The following is a 25,594-nucleotide window of genomic DNA, read 5'->3' as shown; positions in this document are numbered from 1 at the left end:
GTCCCCATTCTCCCCCTCCATGTCCCCATTCTCCCAATCTAGTCTATTTCTGTGAGTGATAGGGAAGGAATGTACACTTAGCTCACTATCTAGTATAACACCCTTCCATACCAAGTACCGCACTAAGTACTTCTTTTTTTTTTTTTTTCTTTATAAACCACTTAACATATTTACTCTTGTACACAGATTATTCAAGAAAAACAAAATGGTAAATTTAAGAGTTCAGACATCTTAGACAAGACTTGACTTCTGGGCTTCAGCAAAATGTGGAAACTTTTTTAGAAGAATTTTTGCTTTCTTTCTCTCTAAATTTTCCTTCCGTGCTTTGATGCGGGCTCGTTTCTCACATTCCAGACTGAGAAAATGGTCCACATAAGGCATGACCAAGAATCGTTTCCTATTGTATCTTTTATTTAGGTGCCAAGGTATAACCCACTGCTTGAACTTGTGCCAGATGATTCTTCCAAAGATGTCTCTTCTCCAAGCACCAGGTCTAGCTCTTTCTTGACCAGTCTGAAGAAGCCTTAGGGCATCTTCTCTTTCCTGGACAACTTTATCTAATGCATCCATGGAATCTACTACCTTATCTAACTGCTCTGGACTTGGCATTGGCAATCTCTGCCGCTTGGCCTCCTGCTCTAGGGTTAAAATCATGTTTCTTTCCTTCAGTAAGACATACGACAGTTTGTGTAAATCTTCATTACTTTTATTCCTTAGTTGCTGACAGGTCCATGCTGCTCCAGATTTTACTTTTTCTTGCCCCCAGTTTTTTGGGTCATCAAAAAATTCTTCTAGTCCTCTTCTTGACAATGTAGTATGAAATAATCTATATTGGTGAAAGGATGTCACATTTGGTGTACTCTTAGGCAACAAACCAAGAAAAAACCCTGTGCAGGCAGGGACCTGAGGAATTATTAACGACCTGGAAGCTTTCAGGGCAGCTGAGACTCTCCTACAAAGAAAGGCCAAACCTGCCGCAGCCATGTTTTCGCATAACCCGCACTAAGTACTTCTTAAGTATGATCTCTGAATCTGATTTATTATAAACACTTTCTGAATATTGCCAGACCCTACACATTTGCATTATAACTGTTCCACTTACCTATTTCCTTTAAAAAAAAAAACAAAAAACAAAAAACTCCTTTTTGCCTTCTATCTTTTCACCTCCTATTTATTTCTACCAATTCCTTAAAATAGTTGTATATCCAATAGAATGAATCTAATTTTAAAGGTCCTTTGATATATGCCATAACAATTTTTATGGCATATTTTGATCACTTGGTTCTTCAAATAGTCCATCAATCTTTCATTTTAAGTAAGGAACGCATGCCTTCTATGACACCATCAGTGATGTTTTAAAAGCAGGGATTTAGTTCAGAGAAAAAGAAATGTTAATGCTCTCAGTTCACATTATACACCAGCCATTGTGCTGAGAGCAGCACATTAGTTATCTAATGATTACAATAACCTTGTGATATCGGTGTCGTTTTCCCCATTTTATTGTGAGGTAACTGAATCCTGCTTCACAATGTGGCCAAAACCATGCAGCTAGAAAGAAGATGTACTGGATTAGAAGCAGAGGCTGAGTGAATATAATGTTAGAGGTTAGACACAGATGTCTGGTGTTTACAATGAAACATCTGAAAGAATTAAAATGCTTCATTATCTTATTGATAACTATTGAGGCCTGCTAGAGGAAGGTGTGTTCCTGCAGATAACTTAATAATACTACTCTGTGCTGGGCCCAGTGCTAGGTGTTATTATTCAGAGATAAATAGAAACTAATACTTTAAGGAGGGGAAGATAGAAAAACAAAACACACAAGACACAAAGTGACAAAAGCAAGAACACAAAAAGGTGATTGCTTGAAAGGCAGCACTGAAGATGGAATGATTGGCATTGGGTAGAATATTAGGAAAAGCTTTCTGGACTAGGGGCCATCTGAATGGATTCTCAAAAAATGATAACTAGAATTTATTGAGAACTTACTATGAGCAGTGAATTGCATTAAGTGTTTTACATACAGCTTCTCATTTAATCATCACCTCTATTCTAAAATGGGTAGTCTTCATTCCTTCACTGAGTAAAAAACTGAGACAGACAGGTTGACTAGGTTGCTGGTGCTCAGACAGCCACTGTATCAAACATAGTCCAACAAGATCACAACAATTATTTTGTTTTTTCATATGTAAAATTTAGCCAGATATTGAAGAAATTGAAAGCAAAAAGAGAATAAAAAATAACAGAAGTAGAATTGCATCAAGCAGTTAACCCTCCTAATGCTTAGGGAATTAATAGAACCCAGAAGCTTGGAGGAGTAAACCCCAAGCTAAAACACTGTCCTCTGAGGAGGAGACACTGATTAATTAATGCTGATATCTTAGCCAGGGAGAGCCACAATGGAGCTGGGATCTAGACCTCCAAGGAAACAGTACAGTAACCTGGTGCTTTTCTCTGAGGGGATGTGATGAGGCTGGTTCTTTGAGTTTGGGGTCAACTACAAACTGGAAATACTGCAGGAAAAGAGAATGAAGTACTGCTGCCATGGTGAAGAAGTATTACTGGGTTGACACTGTTTGAGACAGGATCAAGCAGGAAATAAAACAAGAAGAAAGTCCCCTTTTCCTCCCTCTAGGCTTCTGATACCCCTCTAGGGCCTCCTAACAAGGAGCAGCCAGCAAAGGAGAAATGTAATTAACACAGTCCCTGCCCCCAGCATCATGAAGCCAAGAATACCTGAGAGAGTTGAGGGCTGAGAGACAATAGCTTAAAAACTGGCACAACCATGCAATCTTACTTTCATTATGGCCTTTTCACTCTCCACTCTCCTAGATGACAATTTCACTCTTGCTCCTCTTGTTTTACATCACTAATACTTCCTCTTTCATTGTCACACTCAGCTAATAACCTTGCTTCCTATTCACTTAGAAGAATGAAGTGATCAGAAGAAAATGCCAGATTGCCTCCATCGTACCTAGCCATCTACCAGCAGAATTCTGTTATTGTAAAAGTTCTGTGTTGTACATAAATACCCCCACCTAGAACCAGGTACATGACCTGTGCACTAGATTCCATCATTTCTTGCTTCCTCATGTACACCACTCCAGCAATTCTCTCCTCTCTCTGTGAGTTGGTGGCAGTTAATACCCATCAGAAACCCATGTGTTTCTCTGTATTTCCCAGCTTCCCTTCAGTTAGGTTAGGGCTATGTGATTAATTTTGGCCAATGGCCTCCAAGCAGAAGTGAAAAGCATCCGTTTTAAAAGGCACTGTAACAAATTTAAGATGTGGTTTCCCTTCTTCTCTCTCTTCCCTTGCTATCTCAGAGGCTAAATAATGTTCCAGATGGTGCAATTACAAGATGGAAGGGCCTTCATTATTATGAACACCTGTGTAATTGTGTGGCCCTCACAAGATAATGACTTTTGTAACTGCAGCCCAGACTTCTCTCCTGGATTAAAATACTATTTTTGTAACTCTAGCCCACATTCATATAAACAACTGCCTATTTGATATCTTTTTGTGCTTGTTTAATAACTCAATTTGCCTAATACCAAATTCCTAATCCTGCCCCATCTTATAGGCATCCTCCCCTCTAATCTTTCTTGGCTCTACTTCTGAGATCTATTCCAGCACTAACAGTCCAAGCCTAACACCAACATTCACATCATTGCCCAATATTTACCACTGGACAATGCAGAAACTGTCACCTCAGTAATGAGAGAAGGAAAGTAAAGTGAAATACCAAGTTCTGGAATAAACAGGAAAATTTCATCAGGAAATATAAATTACTCCATGATTTGATTACCCTGAAAAGTATCTTTATGAAATATGTTTTTCAAGGGAGAAGCAATGCAGGTGTGTTGATTTCCTAAAGTTGATGCCTACCATATCAGTATTGAGTTTTTTCAGGACCGTTAGGGTTTAGCAATTCAGTAATATTTTAATCCCAAATATTAATAAAACTCTTCTGGACAAATACAAACTTACCTAAAGCAATATTCTACTTCCTGCTGTTGTTTTGACTTGCAGTTGATTGATGAATACATTAACTGAATTAATGAATTAAAAGTCTCAGGGTATAGGATTTGAGGGTTTTTTTTTTTTTCCAAAATCTATATATTGTAATATCTCTACTATTGTGCAAATGTTTATTCTCGGGCAAAAAGAATTCTTTTGTTGAAGGATAAGTGGTAAATTCTACAGTGTTTAAGAGCTACCAAGATGAAGGGGGAAGAGGAGGCGGAGGAGCAGAAAGAGGAAAAGGAGGAGGATAAGAAAAAGAATAAAAATAATTGTGTATTCTCATCAGCTATGTTTGATCACAGTGCTTCCCTCAGAACTTTCTTATTAGAACATGAAAAATTATCTAATCTAAGATCCTGAAAGACCATCTCCACAGCTTTATCTTTATAAAGGATTGGAGGTTGAATGGAAAGGGAATCTGCTTCTTGTTTATGAATTCAGAACTTATTGAGCCAGGGAAATCTACTCTCCTTTCCCCATCCAAGTTGATACAAGGTGCTGAACTTTATGAGTAGGTGGAAACCAGAAAAAAAGGCTTCGTCTTTCTGGGGCATTAATTATTCATAGAAAGTACTGCCGTAAAGAAATGCCAACACAGGGTATTCTTATTTCCCTGACCGTGGACTTTTGCCATGTCAGAGGCAATTTTGGAGTGGAGAATAAGGCAATGACAGAAATTCTTGTTCATCAATCTCACGTATATGCCCAATAAAATCCCCTATTCATCTCTATAAAAATGGAGGAGGAGTTAAAACAAACCAGGGCACTGGTTCATTAAATCTCTACTGATTCCTGTTTGAAGAACGCAATTTAACTTCAAAGGAAACCCTAAATTCGCATCTGATCCTAATTCCATTGTACAGGTTAACTCACCATGGTTTACAGTATCTTCAGTACAGCTGGTGCCCTTTCTTCTTCTGCAATATCCCAAAATACTCCTAAACTCAACAGATTCAGGGAAATAATGTTTGATAGTACTGCTGGACTGCGTATAACAACCATAGGGTTTTAATGGCTGTAAATAGGATAATTATGTTTTTGACAAATGGGTATCCCTTTGAAGAAAGGAAATATAGGGCAATTATAATGATACATTGTCTCCAGGACTTGACTGACACTCCTGAAAGGGGTGCAATTCAGCTTAACATCTCTCATCACTTCCTGGCTTTATGGTTGAAGAAGCACAAGTTTGTTTTTCACAACTGTCAAGGGCTCCTGCCACATCTGACCACCATCTTCTTCCCCCATTGGGGTTTTATGCCCATAATTTCAAAAGCACCCCTGATTCTAACACATTATCTTCCATCTCTCTAGACAAATATGTTCCCCAAATGAGTTATTTCTTCCAATAAACAACTGAGAGTGAAAGAATGTATTCTCATTACAGTCCTCATTGGTGTCATGAAAAACATGTCCTGCCATGATTTTGGTGATAAAAAGATGACTTAACCCAAACTCTCTCTTTCTTGATTTTATTTTAAACAACACACACTAACATTTTAAAATAGAATTTAAACAGGTGCCCAGTAACAGAATGACAAACGTTAAGTGTGAAATCAGAAAGTTAAAAAACTAAACCGCAGATGGTCACCTTTTTATTTTTTTAACATCCGCCTGCGCTGGACTGTTAAGTGGCCTCATCACTGTCAAGCCAGGCAGGATTTGTAAAACTTGGGATGTGGGTATTCAAAGATGACATTTGCTTGGTGCCTTTAATGATTTCTGTAATTAGTCATTTAAACAGATTGCCCTGTGATCCAAAACAGGGAATACAGAGAGATGAGCTGAGAAAATCATTTCCTGGAGGCACTTTGGAGCTAATTGTGGAAAATGAGGCTTGTCTCTTTGCAAGACTCTCTGGATCATATTTCACTGGGTGGGGATGGAGCTGGAGAGCAACATTCTCCAGGAATCTATAAAATGTATATGCCTGGGAGGTGTTTTTCTTTTTAACACTACAGTGCTAAAAGACTTTGTCAGGTCACAAAATTTAACAGCTATTAAGTGATCCAAATTTGCCCCTGGCAATTTAGAAACCAGAGAAGGAAATGCACCTGGTCAGAGAAAGTTGAGGCTACATGACAGAGAAAAGCCAAGGACATGATATTTCACAGGAATAGTGTAAGACTTGGGAGACCTATGACTTTGTCTTCATTGCACTGGACAGTTGTACTTTTTGTTAATAAATGTCCTTGGAGTGACAATTCTGCTTTTCAAAGATAAAAGTGGAAGCTTTCAGAGAGAGTCAGAAAGGGATTCGACTATTTTAATTAATTCATCGCTCTCACTAGGTAACAGCCTCTCAGTAAATGCCTTCATCCCAGCAAGCCTCCATTGCTTCCTCAGAGAAACAGCTGTTTAATTCTCACCAATAATTTTGCCGCTGTCTTGTGGGAACTGTGTTGATAACTCAAAATTTCTCAAAAGTTTAGATGATTTAAAATTCTGTGCCCACTCATGTTTGTACATAATAAAAAATAACAGTTAACATGTACTGAATGCTAACTACGTGCTATGCACAGCTCCAACCTTTTAAAGTGTCCTAATTTATTAAACTCTCACACATTTGAACAGGGAGGTTTTACTGATCAGGAAATAGAGGATCAGGGCATTTAAGTAACTAGCTTGAGGTCACAGAGCTAATAAAGGGAAGAACTAAGATTCAAACTCAGGCAATCTAGCTTGAGAACTGATGCTTAATGTGTAAACATCCTTTCTTTCATGTCCTTCAACATTCCCATTTCCCATCTGTAACCAAACATATGGAAGGCATACATTTCTTTTATGGGTCCTAACATCACCATAGAGCCCTAGATAAATCTTAAGTGGGTGCTGGATGACGGTGAAGCATATTAAAAATGGAGGGTGGTGGTAAAGTTGACCTGATTTCACCACTCAGAATAGAGTGTTGCTTTGAAAGACATAAAGGAATGTAGATGACCGGTTGATGAGTGCAGCAAACCACCATGGCATGTGTATACCTATGTAACAAACCTACATGTTCTGCACATATACCCCAGAACTTGAAGTATAATACTACTAAGAAAAGACATAGAAGATCATTAACGTCTTGATAGCTGGAGAGGATACAACACCATGAAGTAAAGAATTCAACTACATTATTCCACTTACTTCTGGTGGCCTGGAGTTCTAACCACACTAGGGAAATGGTAATGGGAGTCAGAACTTCAGAATTGATGGATGGTGCATAAAGCCCCTGAGTAGCATCTGTTTTTTCATCTCAAAATCCTTAAAATCTCTGTTGTAGATTGCCTTGCATTTTGCCACATAAACATCTACTGTTCAGAGTTTTCAGTCTAGCTCACTAAAAAAGCAGAATTTCAGGCAAACAGCAGAAACACCCTGCACCCATGGGACAATTCCTTTGGTTGACACACAAATCTCCCTCCCTAATGATTACCTGACATTCAGTGAATTTCTGACATAAAATCAAATCTAAACATGGGTTTCAAAAGGAAGCAGAAGCAAAGAATTATACTAAAACTTGTGTGTTTGCCAAGTCACCTAGTCTTTAGGGTGTCCTATGCAAAATATGGAAAAGCAAAACCATTCAGTGGTCCTTGAGACAGGAAAAATGATTTGGCATAAACCATTCTTTCCATTTTGAGAATCGGATGTGGCAGGAGACATTGGGAACCTGAGGGGCTCTAATCCTGGTTGCCTAAACATGCTCATTGAGGTGAGGGATGAGTATATTCATTTCAACTGAGCAGGGAAAGCTCAGCAGAATGCTAAGTAGCTATTTCAGTGGTGCTGATTGATTTGCAGAGATGGCACAGATGTGACCTTCTCAGTCAAAGTCAATGTTTTCTTGGCCCTCAAATTTCAGAAAAAAAATACAAATATAAATGATAAATAATGACAAGGCCCAGATATAGTCTCAGAGTCATTGCCTCAACAATTATTAATGCCTGCTAGGTTTCTAGTACCCTGCTAGAGTCTGACAACAGCATAAAAATCATCTAAGACCTATCTCCTGTTCTCTACAATATTCATGACCATAAAGTTGCAAAAAGTATGTAGTTTTAAAAATCACAGCGTGGAGAGTTTTCTTTGCATCACGTATTTTGCTTTTTCAACTAAAAGCTAACAGACAAACATAAGTGTGCCTTGCGCCTAGTCTTCCTTTTGTCTAGAATGCCTTCTCTTCTTCATCTGCCTGGAGAACCTCCATATGTAATTCAAAGTCCAACAGGGTTGTCACCTCAGTGACATGAAACCTCACTGGCCATACCCATGCAGCAATATCTATCGCTTTCCTTTTATACCCCACTACATCATTGCAATTCAAGATATTACTGTAGCTGCCTGTGTATGTGTCTAGCAGTCCCACTCAATGACCTCCTGTGGTTGACAATCTTCTAGACTATGGCTCATCTTTAGAAGCATCTCTGGGTAACTTTTAAAAATGTAGAAGTCCAGGTTCCAAACCAAACCCATTGACATAGGATTTCCAGAATGTTGGCCTGCATATCTTTAGTTTACTCTCCACAGATAGTGTTGAGTTGCTACCAGGACATAGAAGCACTTGCCGCATCTGATTCCTCTTTATAGTTCCAATGCTAAGCCCAATGTCTAGTACAAAGCAGTGCTCAGATCATGCTCGTGGATTGAATGAATCGGTTGCATCTGCTTTATTCCTTCTTGCAGGTAAATATCTAAATTATCTGTAGCAACAACTTGGTGGGGTCAACTCCAATGTTTTTGTCGGCTGTTCTTGAAGACTGCTGGGTCTCTACAATCACATTCTTTGGCTGGTGCCAGTGTTTAAGCACTCTGGTAGGTGAAAATATTTTCTTTTGAATAGTGATTACATAAAGTTTTGAAATAAACAAGTTAGAATTTAGAAATAAGAGGGATTTATTGCCAAAATGTGACAAGTAAATAAAAATTAGTTGTAAGTGCCTCTCTGTATATTCATATATATTTCCAATTCAGAGTAGAAAAAAAAAAATCACATTACAGCTTAGTGAGAGAACGAAGTTCTAATGGGGTGTTAGCATACAGAGTCATTTTATTCCTGTCTTGGCTCTCCTTATTTTTTGTTTCTCATGTTTTGGGAAAATTTTGTGACTATTTTTCCCTTCCACTGATCTCTAGTAAGACTTTCCTGAGTTCAAATTTACCTATGTGTCCTCAAGATGCATTACTGGAAGGGAGATGAATTTTGTACTGCCGATAGTTACAAACAGCTGTTATTTCGGCTCCACTCAGGAATAATCTATATACACATTCCTGTAATTGAACACAGCTACTGATCAGTATATAATCCAACTGATTGATGGATCTCAGTGCCTCTTCCTTCATGGTGAATGGAGCTAACTAAATAGATAAAATGTGCATTGCACCATGACATGAATTGCTTCCTTTGGTTCCTTATTTTCTATGATGCAGAAACTGCATAGCAGCATGTTTGAAGGCCGCCTGTCAAATTTGGGAAGCTGACATGTGACTGAGCTAGTCACGGGGGTCTTCACAGAAAAGGCAGTCTGGATCCTGGTCGACTGGAGATTCCATCTGAATGGTGAGTGAGTACACCGTAAAGCTTTTGCTGAGGGCTCTAGCAATTTCTCTCCGAACCACTTGGCTCTCCCGGCTGGCTGCTGTTGATAAAGAACCACAGGGAGATTAGCGCTGATTGCACACGCATGGGTGACTGCTGTGACTCCAACTTCAAGTACTTTGTCTTTGACCTCCTGGGGCAGGGCAGAGGCAGGGCACTCAGAGGAAGCCATGTTGGCTCTGATAATCAGCTACACTCACACAGACAAGGCAGGGGAAACTCTGGTGCAGGAAAGTGCCCTGTCGCTATGGGAACTCTTTCTGTCTGCTATTATCTCTGGAGTCTGGCATTCCTAGGAGCTTAGTATGGAAGGGGAGACAAGCCCTGGAAAAAGCCAAGACAGAACTATTATTTCTTATACAGCCCTGCTCACCAGCTCCCAGGGATCTCTGGGTTGCAGGCCTTGTATGTAATCAGAATTTATATCAAGGATAGTGACAGGAACCAAGAAGCGTTTAGAGCTCCCCACAGACCTTTCTTAGAGCAGCAACCCTCACTGCCATATTGTTTTCCTGTCCCAAATGCTATCAGCAGGCTGTAAAGTCCCCTCCATAGCAACCTGAGTGTTTACTAGATTCTTCCATTTGCAGTGAAATATTGGCATAGTGAATGCTGTAAATTCCTTGAAGTGAGACCTGAGCCCCTTGGAGAAGATGAGGATGTCTGAGAAAGCACAGTTTTCAAATGACTGTCACTAGTGTTCCTGTCCCCTGCCCCTAAGTAACTTCTTGAGTCATTTTTTAGCAGCCTAATGTATTATCTTTGGCCTGAGTTTTCTCCTGAGGCAGTAAATGCTCTCTCACTACCTAGTCTCCCAGCTCTAGGACATATCAGAGACAAAAATTAACTTCTTGAAAAGGTAATTTTTAGTATAAACCTAATATTATAAGAATTTTCTCACATGGCTGCAGAATTTCTAACCACACAGTGTGGGACCCGCCATAATTCCTATTAGCACATCCATTTGCTTGTTAGAAATTGAAGAGTGGGGCCTGTGTCTCTTTCATCTTCCTATTTTCAGTTCTAGGAAAAACATCATATATAGAGGAGATACTCAATTAAGATTAAGTTTTTAATTCATTCCTATTATTTGACTGATAGGACACCAAGCCAAACAGATGAAGTTGAATTTTCAGAGTCCAAGGCCTTGAAGTTGGGGTTGCATTTTAGCCCTTTGTTCTGTCTGTCCTCGGCCCTCTGCAGTCAGCCCCAACGATGTCATGGGTATCATTGTTGCTATGACAACATCAGTAAGTGGGCTGGTTTCAAAGGCCCTTGGTAATAGAAAACACTTTATAATGTTTTGACAAGCAACAGACAATAAGGGCAGCTCTACAAAAAGGAGGGAAATTACTGACTTTACAGGACAAGGACTGAATTTTTTTCCAGGGTGTTTACAAAACTCACTGACCTGTAGCAACATGAGCTGAGAGAATTACTTGATTCATTGTTAGAGACCAGATGTGCAGGCTGTGCACAGACGCCACCCCGTCGACTGCTAAAATAAGCTCTTTCACACCATTGTAATTCAGGCTCTTTGGCACACCTGACAAAAGGTAAGAGATGGAGGCTGTAATTATTCAACTAAATACAGCTCATTGAATTACCTAAACAAGCTGCAAAGTCCTCCCCCAAAGTTCAAGGTGCTTATCCCTTTGCTGGTTTCTTACTTCAAATGTTTATAAAGAAGATTTACCTGACTACTTGAAGGTTTATCATCAACCAAAAGTTCCCACTCAGAATACTTGCATAATTTACTATGTAATAACCAACAACGGTAATTATCCTTAGTTTTTACGGTATACTATTAAACTAACTGTGCCTTTTCCAACTATCTTTATATACACTCTGGAAAGTAAAATGAATAACATGAAATTTGGTATCAAATAATCATGGGTTAGCATGCTGATGACAACTATTGTGAATTTACCCAAATCCCAGAACTTCTCTGATCCTCAGCACGTTTGTAGTAAAATAAGGGTGATAAGAACAACACATAGATCACAGAACTCTTTGAGGAGCAATTCAGAAAATATCTAAACATTATGAACGGCAATGTTGTACAAAGATTAGTTACCCAACAGGTCATTTAGTGAACTGTGCTAATAGAAGATCCTAACATTGTATAATACCGTCTTATTCCTTTTGTAAGTTTTCCATGATTTTAGCTACGCTGGAGGATGCTGTATAAGAGATGTCTAAGTACACCCCTTTTTTAGCCTCTACTTCAGTTATGTACAAACAACACAAACACCTGGGGTGTTTATTAAAAACAAATGTACCACGACTCCATTCCAGACCTAAAAGGAAATTTCTATGGATGAAGCTCCAAAATCTAGAGTCTTTCAGAGTGGTTTTCAACCTTGGATGCACATTAGTATTACCAGAGGAGATTTTAGAAATCCTGATGACGAAGTTATAATCTAAGACCAATTAAATCAGAATCTCTGTGGATAAGGCCCAACATCAATGCTCATTTGGTGATTCTATCAGGCAGCCGAGATTGAACCACTGCACTAACATGCATGAGCCACTGAGCAGCTCTACTTTGCAGTGGTTCTCCAGCCTGACTACATGTTTTTAAAAATACCAAAGCCAGCCCCAACCCCAGCAAATTAAATCAGAATCTCTGGGTGATATAGTTTGCATATTTGTCCTTGCCAGTGTCTCATGTTAAATTGTATTCCCCAATGCTGGAGATGGGGCCTGGTGGGAGGTGTTTGCGTCATGGTGCCAGATCCCTCATGGCTTGGTGCTGTCTTTGCGATGATGAGTGAGTTCTTGCAAGATTTGGTCATTTAAAAGTGTGTGGCACCTCCCTGCCCTTGCTCCATTCTCATCATGTAATGTGCCTGCTCCCCCTTTGCCTTTTGCCACTATTGGAAGCTTCTTGAGGCCTCCCCAGAAGCAAATGCCACCATGCTTCCTGTATAGCCTACAGAACCATGAGCCAATTAAACTTATTTTCTTTATAAATTATCCAGTCTCAGGTATTTCTTTATAGCAATGTGAGAACAGCCTAATACACTGGGTATGGGAAGCCTGAGAATAAGTATTTTTTAAAAGCTTCCCAGAGGATGATAATGAGCAGCTAGAGCTGAGAACCATCTACTTAAAGAAATGGGGAACCCTTAACCCTCCTTTTGAAAAATTTAACCCATTTATGCCTGAGGTTGCAATTTTTTGAATTTTTGTAATCAGACCTTGGCAATGACCTTGAGCAGTAGGATATAAATAACTCCCACATGCTTAGCATTCCAATAATGGAACACTAGGCATAAATAGGCTAAGAACCTTGTTCATGGGGGATTTCTTCCTTGAAGTTAACTCAAAATTCTCTACAGCATAAGCTGAGTTTTTGATCCTACCTAATATTGTTTGTGGAAGTAACAAAGAGCTGGTCATTATGCTGTTTTACTCTATGAGTGGCAAGAGACCTAGGCTCCTAGAAGCAGATGAAAGGAGTTCTTGTCTCAAATTAGCCATGCAATGTGAATAAAGTCATGGGTAAAACTGTTTTAATAATAATAACAAACTTTTATTGAGGGCCCACTATGTGTAAAGTTTGTGCAAAGTACTTCATTTATAGCAATTATCTCATTTAATAGTCCTAAAAACTTTAGAAGCTACTTATTAAGGTTACAATTCTTATTTAACTAGAGGAGAGGAAATTGGGGTCAGTTAGATTAAGGAACATTGCTAAGGCCACAAAGAGAAGTGGCAGAATCAGGGATATCAGATCCCAACGTCTGTGCTCTGAGTACAAAGTGTTATGCAAATACTAGAGTCCAGGAATTACAATCGAAACATTATCTGTTACGCCTAATGTGTGTCATCTCTTTGGGGAATTACCATTTGAAGACCTGCTATCATTCATCTAGGCCCTTTGAAATTAAGTCATGATCCCACTACCCTTTTTTCACTTGTCTCCTTCATCTCATTACTATTATAGAGAACACAGGTCCACCATGACTTATTTTATTATAAGAAATAGTGTTGCCAGGCAAGAGGCATGGCCCCTCTGGCCTTGATGCTCCATCACATCCTAGAACTTTCTTTTGCCTGGGGGGGAGTCTGAAAAAAATATTAATGCATCCAGAAAAATATCTAAATTAGTGTTTAATAAATAACTTCCCAGACTTACAAATGTATTTTAAAAACCACTGAACACCATTCATAGTTAAATAATTGCATTTGAAATCAATAAGATACAATATTTCACCTATCAGAGTAGAAAAGAATGAACAGTTTGATAATACTCAGTGGTTGTGATGATGTGAGGAAAGGAGCATTTTCATATGCTGTTGGGGGGAAGGAAATTGATACTATATCTTTGGTAGAAATGGTAATATCTATCAAATTTTGAAATGCATGTGCTATAGTTTGGCTGTGTCCCCACCCAAATCTCACCTTTAATTGTAATAATCCCCAGATGTCAAGGGTGGGGCCAGGTGAAGATAATTGAATCATGAGGGCAGTTCCCCCATACTGTTCTCGTGGTAGTGAATAAGTCTCGTAGATCTAATGGTTTTACAAATGGGAGTTCTCCTGCAAAAGCTTTCTTGCCTGCTGCCATGTAAGGTGTGACTGTGCTCCTCCTTTGCCTTCTGCCATGATTGTGAAGCCTCCCCAGCCATGTGAAACTGCGAGTCCATTAAACCTCTTATTCTTTATAATTACCCAGTCTCAGGTATGTCTTTATGAGCAGTGCAAAAACAAACTAATACAGCATGTAAGTTTTGAAACAGCAATATCACTTCTAGGAATTATTCCACAGATATTCAAGTGCTAAAAATATATATATCCAAGGGTGATAATTACATCATTGTTTATAATGTCCATCACAAGCAAGTCCTTCCATGCTGTGCAGTAATTACAGCTGTGAAGAACGGGGTTTATCTATGTATGTGCTAATATAAAAGATCTCCAAGTGAAAAATGTCAGGTGCAGAGAAAAATGTGAATCAATATGTAATCCCATTTTTATTAAAAAAAAGGCACACACATACATCACATACACATATACATATACGTGTGTGTGTGTGTGTGTGTGTATATATATATATATATGCAAATGCACAAATATCTTTGGAAAGATAAATGTCAACTTATTAATAGGTATTATCCCTGAAGAATAGGACTGAGAAGGCAAAGATGGAAATATAAGGAGACTTTTTAAAATTATTGCATACTTTTCTGTATTATTTTTAAATTTTACTAAGTACCATACTAACATAATTTGAAGACCTAATTTAAAAAGTAAGTGTCTTCCAGAAAGGAGTTATCTGCTAGTTTCTATAATTAACTGATGCAGACCAGTCTCTGCACTTTTCCTGAAGTAAAATAAGAAAGATAATCACCAAGGAAGAGCTATAGTGAGACACACAAAAAAAGTGGAATATAACTCATTTCAAATTGTACACCAACTTGTCTTTTATCTTTCTTTAAGTCAATAACTTCCATAATAGCAACAACAGCTGCAGCTCAGCACTTGGTGCTCAGGAAAGAAAATGGATGCTTCTGTGGCTTGACAACCCAAATATTAGAGCCAGAAAATTCACTGTTACTATGTGACATTTGACTCCTTTATCCATTTCACTGTTGTCAACACTATCATCTTTCAAAAATTGTAGTGACCACCAAGAACAAACCTTTAAATGTATACTTAGCAGTGAACGCTAATGAAATGTGAGCTGTCACTAAAGGCAATTGCACTCTGAGACCAGATCTACCTTATGTCAAAATGTGCTGGAAAAAAAAAAAAAAAAAAAAAAAAAAAAAAAAAAATCAGCTAATGTCTGGATATTTCAATCATTCGGATATTTGATATGATGCAAACTTATAGCTCTGGCTGAATTTTACAGGTGCCATTCCCATGGCCAGCATGTGAGAATCCCTTCAGTGGTACGAAAAGATTAGTCCAGTGGTTCCTGAATTGTTGTCCTGGGACCAGCAGCAACAGCATCTTGTTAGAAATTCAAATTCTTGCCCCTCCTACTCCCCAATAAGATATACTGACTCAAGAATTGTAGGAGTGGGTTCAGATATCTGTGTTTTAATAAACCATCCAGGTGATTCTGATGCCACTAAAGTTTGAGAACTGCTGGGTTAGTCTAATAAGGGTTTTGGACAAATATGTATGTCCAAATACCTATTTTATAATACCTATTTTCCTGGAATGTGGGATAGAAAATGGTATCATTTGTTAATACAAATGGTCAATGTAGCAATGATAAATCACCTTCACCTTCTAAATATAATTGAGTACCTTGGGTCTCCAATAAACCTTATTTTTAAATTTTAAACAGTTTTAAATTGACAATAATTGTACATATGTAAGGGACACACAGTGCTATTGCCATACAGATAATGCAGATGAGGGTAATTAGCAAATTCATCATGTCATACATTTATTATTTCAGCCTGTTGGGAACATTCAGTATCTTCCTTCTAGCTATTTGAAACTATATATTATTGTTAATTGTATTCTTGTCATTCTATAGTGCTATAGAACATTAGAGCTTATTCCTCCTATCTCATTGTAATTTTGCATCCTTTAACAACTCTCTCCCTATCCTACTCTTCCCCTTCCCTGCCTCTGTTATCTGTTCTACTTTTTACTTCTATGAGAACATTTTTTTTTAGCTTCCACATATGAGCCAAAACATGTGATGTTTAACTTTCATTTCCTGGCTTATTTTACTTAGCATAATGTCCCCCAGTTCCATCCATGTTTCTACAAATAATAGGATTTCATTGTTTTTCATCACTGAATAGTATTCCATTGTGTATATACACTGCATTTTCTTGATCCATTCATCTATTGTTGGACACCTAGGTTGTACTCCCACACTTTCCCTTTGATGCTCCAGTCAAATCTCCTCTAGTTATTTGTTGCCTTGGCCCTTTCTTACTGGGGGGACTAGCCCCAGCATCTCTAGTCAGCCATCTTGCTGATGTCACTCTCTGACATACTTTAATATTCTAAGATAATGTCAACGGGAGTCAGTAGTTCTCCCATTCCAAGTACCACTGAATAGTTCCTCTGGTGATGAAGATGGATTTATTCTGATCAAGACTCTCTTATCTGGCCTTTCTGAGGCCATCAGCATCTATGGCTGACTAGTGCTATTGCCACAGTCTATAACCAAGAATTGGGAATTTCTTCCTGTGCAGGTAAATATACAGTACAGTGTTTATTTCCACAATGTAGCTTCATATTTCCTATATTCCAGTCAACACAAAAATGCTAGCTGATAGTTTATATTTACCAAGCTTCCACTATGTTCTAGCATAATGCCATTTATTTCATCTAATCGTCTCAGCAACACTGTATTGTGGATGTGATATTCCCATTTTTGAGTTGCGAAACTGAAGTTCAGAGGAGGTTACCTGAGGTCTCACAGCTAGAAACTTGCATGACTAGCATTTGAACGAAGGTGGGTCTGATACAAAGACCTTGCTTTTTCAACTATATGATATCTCTCTGAGCTAACTCTGCCAGTAAAGATGTAGCCTAGAAAGGGCAGAAACCAGTAGTTCTTCAACCATTTTATGCCAAATGAAAAGAAAATCACCAAATTGCAGAATGGGGGAAAGGAGGCAGGCAGTAAGCTTTCGGCATAAGGATGGATTTCTTTGCAGTGAGGGTTATTTATGTGATCTGTTCCTGGATAGTTGGAAGACTCAAAGAGCCAGACAGAAATTTCACAGGCCCGGGGGAGTAGTCAAGGATAATGATAATGGGGCTGTAGGTGATGAGGTTAATAACATAAGATCCTACTCGGGCCTAACAGCAGGCCTCAGCAAAGCCTCTGGGACCACTGGCCCCTGCTCCCAGCCATGTTAAGATCTCTAATAAAAGACCCACACCTCTTCTTTGTAGCAGTTCCCACTATTGCATTTCAGTGTAATTTTTTGAATAATCTCTTTCTCCCCTTATTATTTTATCCCCATGAGGACAAAGCTTTTATTTTTTTTTAATTTTATTTTGTTGAGGTAGGGTCTTACTCTGTCACCCAGGCTGGAGTACAGTGGCACCATCTCGGCTCACTGCAGCCTCTGCCTCCCAACCTCAAGTGATCCTCCCACCTCAGGCTCCTGAGTAGCTGGGACTACAGGCTTGCACCACAATGCCCAGGTAATTTTTTGTATTTTTTGTAGAGATGAGGTTTTCCCGTATTGCCCAGGTTGGTCTCAAACTCCCGGATTCAAGCAATCCTCCCACCTCAGCCTCCCAAACTGTAATTCCTGGAATTATAGGCATGAGCCACTGTGCCCAGCCCATATTTCATTTTACTATACTTTATTTTGAGAGATGGGGTCTCACTATGTTGCCCAGGCTGTAGGGCAGTGGCTATTCACAGGCACAATCCCACTACTGATCGGCACAAGAGCTTTGACCCACTCTGTTTCTGATCTGTGCCAGTTCACCCTTCCTTAGGCAACCTAGTGGTACCCTGTTCCCAGGAGGCCATATTGATGTTGAACTTAGTGCAGACACCTGAACCTCATAGCACACTACAGCCCAGAACTTCATAAGAGAGCTGTGTTCTGCTCTGCTCCTCTCTGTAACTCCAGTTCTGAGCACATTACCTCGCACAGAGCTGGGGCTCAATAAACACTTGCCAAACAATAAAGGGTCACCCTTGTTTTCTTCTACTCAGAGATACAATTTGAAAAAAAAATGTTTAGCTCTAATGCAGCCTAGGAGGTAAATTTATGTAGTTTTTTCTTTGGTCTTTTCCAGGTATATTTAGGGAATAATTTATATTTTTGCAGTATCTCCTCATGATGTTTATACTTATTGTTTTTACACTGTGAAATATTACATAACAGTTGCTAGAGCAGGAATAGAAGCCAGTTCTTTTTAGTTGTTCCCATATGAAAAAAATCAAACGATCGTTTTCACAAAAATTCCTTATCACTTTAAATTTTTTTCATAATTCAAATTAACAGTGAGCATGCCTTACAGTCATGCCCTTTTGTGATTCTAGGGAAGAGAAAACACTGACCCTGGGAGTAATAATAAAATCACTCCTACCTTCCATGAGTAAGATGGAGAAGTCCTTTAAGATAGTGATGGTGCTGGCCAAAACCAGGATGGAAAAGATGAATGTGCAGATTGGGTCAGCTAGTTTATACTCTGGCTAGAAAAAAACAAGGATTTTGGTTAACTGAATTCATACCTCTCTTCCAGAAAGTCTGATTAATAAAATAAGTAAACCTCCCTGTGTCTTTCCTTCTCTGTCACTCATTCACCCTTTTGACATGTGTCATCCAACTCAGAGGCAAGACTTTGTTTTTGAAGACTCAATCCTTCCTTTTAGCTTTAAACTACCAGCAAATAAAGAAGTGAGACTACAAGACATGCTCTCCCCGTAATTTAAGAACTAAAAGGAAGAATATTCTTAAGTTTGCTCTCAAGAGCCCTGATTTAACTTCTTGAAGATTAATAAAAGTACAGAGTATGTGATGAAAGTATGCATAAATATGCCCACAAGATCCAATGACGTTTTGGCCTTAATTATAATGAGCAGAAGAAAGGATATTACTTGCTCAGAAATTGCATATGGCCAGCATACACCTGGACTATGCTCTTGGTTGACTGGGGTGAGTTTATTTCTTTGCCTCTCAAGTATTGCACATACTCAAGGCTGGCATCTTTGATGCAGTCTTAAGGGTGTGAACCAAAGTGTCATCCTTGCTCAGTCTCCTCACTGGAACCCTTAGCCTCAGGGTGAAATGTCTGCTTTTCTACCCTTGATGAAGTTCTTTGCCACAGAAAAGTATCTTTAAGAAATTCAGCATCAACTCAGTTTCTGTAAGTAGACCCTCAAACTCCACGTACCCTTATGATTTTGAACTAGATTTGCCTTAGACTTAAAGCTTTCAGTGATCATTTTGCTCAACAGAATTCAGATATTTTTGTAATTTTTATTTACATGTTTTCCCTTTTTCAGGAAAAGCTGTGAGTCTCTGCAAATTAGACAATTGTGATGCAAACAGACAGAGCTAAATGTTCTTCTCCATTCTGTGCCTGCTAACCCATCTCTGTTATCAGTATTACCAGGTAGAGATCTGTAGTGGATATTTATTTATTTAGGGTCAGAGGCTTACCGGGGAGTCTTTCCCACTTTTCATTAGCACTTTGGCTTTTGGGGGAGAAGCCACCTCCCCCATTGGGGCAATACTGGTAGAACAATAAATCAGGTACTCTAACCTCCCTTCAGCCAAGCAGCAGACACAAGACACAACCTAGGTCAATTGGACTCCGTTCACAGAAATATCATTCTTCAGAAGTGACAAAAACAGAAAACAAAATTTGTTGAGACACATTTATTTCAGTGTGGTGTCTCGGACAGAAGTTGGACCGTTTCTAAAATCTAGATATCAAAATTTGCCCTTATTTCTACTTTGACGTCTGTCTAGGAGCACACACAGTAAATTTCAGCCATTAAATATACTTTTTGCTAAAGTGAGCCAGAGATGTTCCCTATTGCTTATAATCCAAGAACCTGAAGGTATTCACAGTTTAGTTGCTATTCATCTTAACACCATGGTTGAGGGTTTGTTTGCTTGCTTTAGCTTTGCAAAGTAGTTTGTATAGGTAAACAGAGGATGCCCATTCTCTTTAAGTTAATGTTGGAGCTTCCATACTACCTAATCTATGTAAGTACTAGGATGGTGGGTAAACTCAAACTCACCTTAAAGTAGATAATAAGTGCACTAATTAGCACACTGATACTCTGAAATAGATCTCCAAGGGCATGCACAAAAGCAGCTCTGACGCTGGCATTGGCTTGCACTTCCTTGTGATTGTGGCCAAGGCGTCTCTGGTGCAAAACCACAGTTAGTCTGAAAGAGAGAATGTTTTTAGCACACATGAGATCAGTTTTCAAAATGTAGGCAGCATAATGGAGGAGCTGGCAATAACATGCATTATCCAAAATGATAGATAGTTGAAGTATTTATGCTTTAAAAAGATCTATCTTTGACTAATGTTTAAATACACGTGTCATAAAATTTTAATACTTTTATACAAAAACAAACCACAGAGACGCACCCAGTTTACTCATTCATCCACCTAATGTTTCTCTGTTTCACATTGAAACTGGAAAGCATCACTTCTTAGATGAAAATCAAGCATTTGACAATGAAGGGAGGAAATCTCCTTTATTGAAGGTTGACTGTCAGGCACTGAGCTGGCTTAAAGTCAAGCTTCATTGGGAGCTTAATTAAAAGTACTGGTTTCACATGCAAAAAAAAACACAGGAAGGGATAAATAAGGGAAAAACAAAATAAGTAGTGAATTTTATTGAGGCTTTATTTTACCTTTTATTTTACTTAATTTTGTGCATTTTCAAAAGAATTTGAAATTTGAATGATTTCTTAATGTCCAATGATGAGAATATTGTGCTCATGGATATAAAGCTCTTAATCCAGAAGTAGAAATATATTAATGTATTAAAAATGATCTGGTATGTGTACATATATATATACACAATATATTGCAAAGCTGAGCATCTCTTGTCTCAAAGTGATCAATAGCAAATACTACAAACTATGTGCATAATTCTGTTTATCTATACCTTTAAGTGGTATTAGACTAAACGTAAAATTAGAACATTTTCACTGACAGCTCAGTGTTTTGCCTTTCTGAACCTTTTCTAAACATTTTGGAACAAAGATTTTAAAACAGCAACATATTGTTCAACGTCATGTATCCCATTCTATTTTCAGGTAAAGTGTCTGTTAAAACTCAGGTCATCACCACAAAGTGGAATGACCACTAGGCATCAAGATCTGATCACTACAGAATATACAGTTTTCAGATGTTCAGTGTTTGGGTAGAAATTCACTCTCAACTAGGAGTTACCATTTAAGGTCCCTTAGACAGCCTGATATGGCTGACAGATCATAGACCCTCATCTGATCTGCCATGTGTGTTCATCACATTGTCATTCATTCTTTTACTCATCTTATTGACAAAAAGAGACAGGAAAAAAACATATGTAGTCACTCATATGCAGACACTTGTAAAATCTTGGGCCATAAAGGTGAGTGAAAACAGATGTGGTCATTCCCCAGTGTAGCTTTAAATGTACTGGAGAAGGTAAAGTTTAAGCACCCCCCTCCCCCCCCACACACACAAGTGGAAAATTCTAATTACAGTAAGTCCACCAAGAACTGGTACTATGGGTAATACAACAGAGGAGTCTGATTTAGTTAGAAAGACGTTACAGCTGAGTTGAACTCAAAAGCTTAAGCTAGAGTTAAATATGCTGAGGGAAGGAAATGTTTCAGGCAGTGAAAACTTAGCAGGCAATAGCCTTCAGGCTCTATTTATAACCTTCATCCTAGAATCTCTTCACAACTTCTATTGGAACTTTCTGTCCTGATTTTGAGTCCCCAAGGAATAGATTTATTCCTGAATCGCAGTTCTGATATCTTTATATTCAAACAATACAGCATCTAGCAGCATTTGAAACCTGTAATCCCAGTTTTTGGAGAAAATATTATAGTCACTCAGCATTCTTATCCATCAATAACTATCTACTCGCACAAAGAAGGCAGAGATTTCCAACTGCCTTGACTTTCTGAGTGTAAAAAGCACCTGCAATGTGAAGGTCAATGTTCAAAAGCAGTTACAAGAGAAAGAAAATTTGGATGATATCTGTTTAGAAAATCAAACCTGATCATTGAGGCCCCAGATTGATGTGATAGTTGGGTAGGTTTGTAGCCTTCATCTTTGTGTAGCATCAAGACAGCCTACGTGACATATGACTCTCAGGAAGTTAATACTTGTATTCTTCCTTCTGCCTCAAGACCATATTGTTCTCCTTATGCAAAGCAGACATTATTGACCTGTAGTCAGCAATATGTGTGCTCTGGCATATTTGTCTCCTAGGGGTGATAGATTTCCATTGATCGACTCACACTTTTTCTCCCAGTGCCAATGTGAAACACATTTTCAAGTTAACTGGCTGAAGATGGGGATCTAGTCACTGACAGCAGATCAAACACCATTCTTCTAATTATTTAGCTCAGAGATTTTGAGCAATGGCTCACAAACTGAGAGCTGGGTAAGTGAGATGTCAAGAGGCAAGGCTATTAGAATGAACTGAGGACCTTTTTCAAAGTGTACGTGCTCAGCTATTCTTGAATTCCAGAGATGCCATTGGGGCCCCTTTTAAAATCCACTGTTTAAAACTTCATTTTTCGATCACTGTCTTCTCTACTTTCATGTGAAAATCTACCTCAGAGCATATATCAAGTTGCACTGCAAGATAGATAGGCAGATGATAAATAGGCTGAGTTTCCTATTGCTTCTGTAATAAATTTACCATAATGTTTTAGCAGCTTAAAACAACACAAACTTATAGTTCTGGAGGTCAGAAGTCTACAGTGGGTCTCTAGGACTGCATCTTTTCTAGAGGTTCTAGAAGGGAATTCATGTTCTTGTCTTTTCCAGCTTCTAGAGGTCACCTGGCTCCAGGCTGTGTTCTCCATTTTCAACATCAGATATACAGCATCTTCTCTCCTCTCTGATCTCCTGTCTCCTTCTTATAAGGATGCTTGTCATTATGTGGGCTCACCTGGATAATCCAGGATAATCCCCTATCTTAATATCCTTCATCACATTTGCACAGTTCCTTTTGCCATATGATTTAACATATTCAGAAGTTCCAGGGGTTAGGATGTTTAAATCTTTTTAGGGGAGTGGGTCATTATTCTGTCCACCAACATGATAGCTAGCTAGATCACTAGACAGAGAGATGGGTGGATGGAGTTTTAAGTAGAGTTGCCCAGAATTAGATCCTCAAATGGGAAGGAGAAATTTGACTCAAAAAGATCAAAGTCCTGACCTCAAAACCCCATTGCCTGAGCAATCCAGTAGTTCATTTTAGGAAAGGGAGACTCATTTGTCAAGGGACATATGCTCAACTCCTGTAAAATGATTTAAGACTGCCTAGATAAAAGAATGGACCAGCAGGTTGAAACCAAAGGGAGACTTTAACTAACATGGCACAAGGAAGAATTTTCACGCAGTCACAATGCTGCAAAAATAATAGAGGCTGTTTTTGAGGGAAATAAATTTCCTTTTATGAGTTCTATTAAAATATATGAAACTAATGACCATTTTATGGAAATGTTGCAAAAGAGAATGCAAAAGTAAAATGGGGACTGAAGTAAATACATTTTAGAGTCCCTTCCAACGCAACCCACGGGGAGGCCATCATCTGCTCACCTCACAGAAATGGAACAGTAGTAAGTTACGCCCCATGTGGAACCATTGACATGCCTGAGAATGTAAAGGAGCTCAATTTCTGGGTCTGTGAATCTGGATTAAAATCCTGGCTCTGTACTACTTAACCTCACTGGGCGTCAGTGTCCTGATCTGTAACATAGGAGTGTTGTGAACATTAAAGTTGGTAATGTATATCCAAACATCCTAACCCTGCCTCTGGCACACCAGAAGCTTTCGAAACATGGTAGCTAGTAGAAGCCAGTATTAAAAAACACTTTAGCTTAAACAAAAGCAGTTAACCTTGTTTTCAATCTTAAAGCCATTCAAACACTCTGTCTGGCCTCTATCATCTTCACAAGTACTGAGTTTTTAAAAAGTCTTTGTCCAGATAGAGTTACAGGAGAGCCTCATGGGCACTGTGCGGGGACCAGGGGATGACTTACATAATGTTGGCTGCCACTGCGCAGCTGGAAACGATGATCATCACAGTCGCCTGGATCTGGTAATTGGGATACAGCAGGCGCTCACACGCCAGGTACACCAGCACGCCAGTCACCACCCAGATACACAGGATGGAGAGCAGGGCACCAAGGATCTCTAGGAATTCAAACACATGCAGAAACCCACACACAGATAACTCCATCACCTACACCCCCAAAACTTGTAAGACTCTTTGCCGCTTCCCCCCAAAAGAGGCTTCACACTAGTTCACTCAGTGATTCACAAAGTAAAAGTCTGGACAGATTTTAAAACTAAGAGAAGGAATTTTAATGTTGCATTCATAAAACACCAGCATCTGAGTCATTATGCTCCATGTTACTAAGTAATTTCCAGCAAATTTTTAGAACATATTAACTGCTGCTTACCCCCCCTACCCCCCGCCTACCCCACCACCCTGCCGCCATTTTCCTTGGGGATCTTAATTTAAACAGGTGCTAAAATGATTGAAACTTATTAGGAGGTAAAATAATGAGACACAGAGAGTAAAATGTGTTTAGAAACTCTTAATTTCGCCATAAAACATTTACGACCTGCCAGTGCCAGCACCTTCAATGGAATAAAATAGTGAAAAGGGAAAGCTTCAGAGAGCACTTGAAGAAAATGAGTTTTATTTGCCAGGGCAACATATTATAAACACAGAGGTGAGCTCAGAGGCTTGCTAACACTCTGCATTTTAAGAGCAACAGTAAGGAAAAGAAGCATCAGAATAGAAGTGTTTACCTCAATATGTAGAGATAAAATGGTGTTCAATCTGCCCACTGAGGAAAGTGCATTTGCTCACTTGAGGAGTTAACACTTCATTCTGACCTTTAACTCAAACCCATAGATAGATTCTAAAAACCCAGAAGGGTCTAGAAACATTCTTTGAGTCAGTGGTCAGGTACAATCCATCATTTAGTCCTTCCCCACTTTAAGCTAATCCCAGAGATTAGTTCCTTTTAAAGCAGAGCAATGTGATATATTCTTACCCAGTGTGTGGCAATAATTTCCCAGACTTTAGTCATTTACAGACAACCTTCATAACGTTTTCCAAATCCACATGCTACCTGCCTTATTAACCACTCAATATTTTTTTCAAATAAATTCCCTTTTTACACTTAGCTTCTTCCTAAACAATGTTATCCATGAAATTACATATTTGATGTGCTAGTTTATTTTGTAATGGGCATCAGGATGTGTAATTATTGTCCATGTGACACTTAAAATTATCTGACCAACTGTGGAACATTTCTC

At 38.8% G+C, this 25,594-nt stretch overlaps 1 protein-coding gene, 1 long non-coding RNA gene and 1 pseudogene across 5 annotated transcripts in view; 1 reads left to right on the top strand and 2 right to left on the bottom strand.

Annotated features, from left to right (window-relative positions):
* Positions 1-190: 190 nt before the first annotated feature.
* On the bottom strand, positions 191-1,103 carry LOC100999955 (annotated as a pseudogene). The gene has a single exon (XR_650993.4). The product of XR_650993.4 is annotated as a 39S ribosomal protein L47, mitochondrial pseudogene (transcript).
* A 4,385-nt stretch (positions 1,104-5,488) lies between these two features.
* Positions 5,489-25,594, bottom strand: part of SLC30A8 (solute carrier family 30 member 8) — a 50,357-nt gene continuing 30,251 nt past the window's right edge. The window contains exons 4-8 of the mRNA XM_003903094.5: positions 24,304-24,457; positions 20,316-20,466; positions 18,653-18,758; positions 11,022-11,156; positions 5,489-9,650 (exon numbers count right to left, since the gene is read on the bottom strand). Of these exons, the coding sequence (XP_003903143.2) occupies positions 9,505-9,650; positions 11,022-11,156; positions 18,653-18,758; positions 20,316-20,466; positions 24,304-24,457 (692 nt within the window). The 3' untranslated portion in view covers positions 5,489-9,504. The remainder of the gene's footprint in view (positions 9,651-11,021; positions 11,157-18,652; positions 18,759-20,315; positions 20,467-24,303; positions 24,458-25,594) is intronic.
* The window catches only part of LOC110744006, a 112,722-nt gene continuing 95,842 nt past the window's right edge, over positions 8,715-25,594 (top strand). For all 3 annotated transcript variants that reach the window (XR_004185917.1, XR_004185916.1, XR_004185915.1), the window contains exons 1-2: positions 8,715-8,826; positions 9,442-9,571. This is a non-coding gene — a long non-coding RNA (uncharacterized LOC110744006). The remainder of the gene's footprint in view (positions 8,827-9,441; positions 9,572-25,594) is intronic.

This window comes from Papio anubis, chromosome 8 (assembly GCF_008728515.1).
Source record: "Papio anubis isolate 15944 chromosome 8, Panubis1.0, whole genome shotgun sequence".
In the NCBI taxonomy this organism is placed as follows: domain Eukaryota; kingdom Metazoa; phylum Chordata; class Mammalia; order Primates; family Cercopithecidae; genus Papio; species Papio anubis.
Note: the sequence above shows the minus strand (reverse complement) of the source record. Positions and strands in the feature narration are given on the sequence as shown.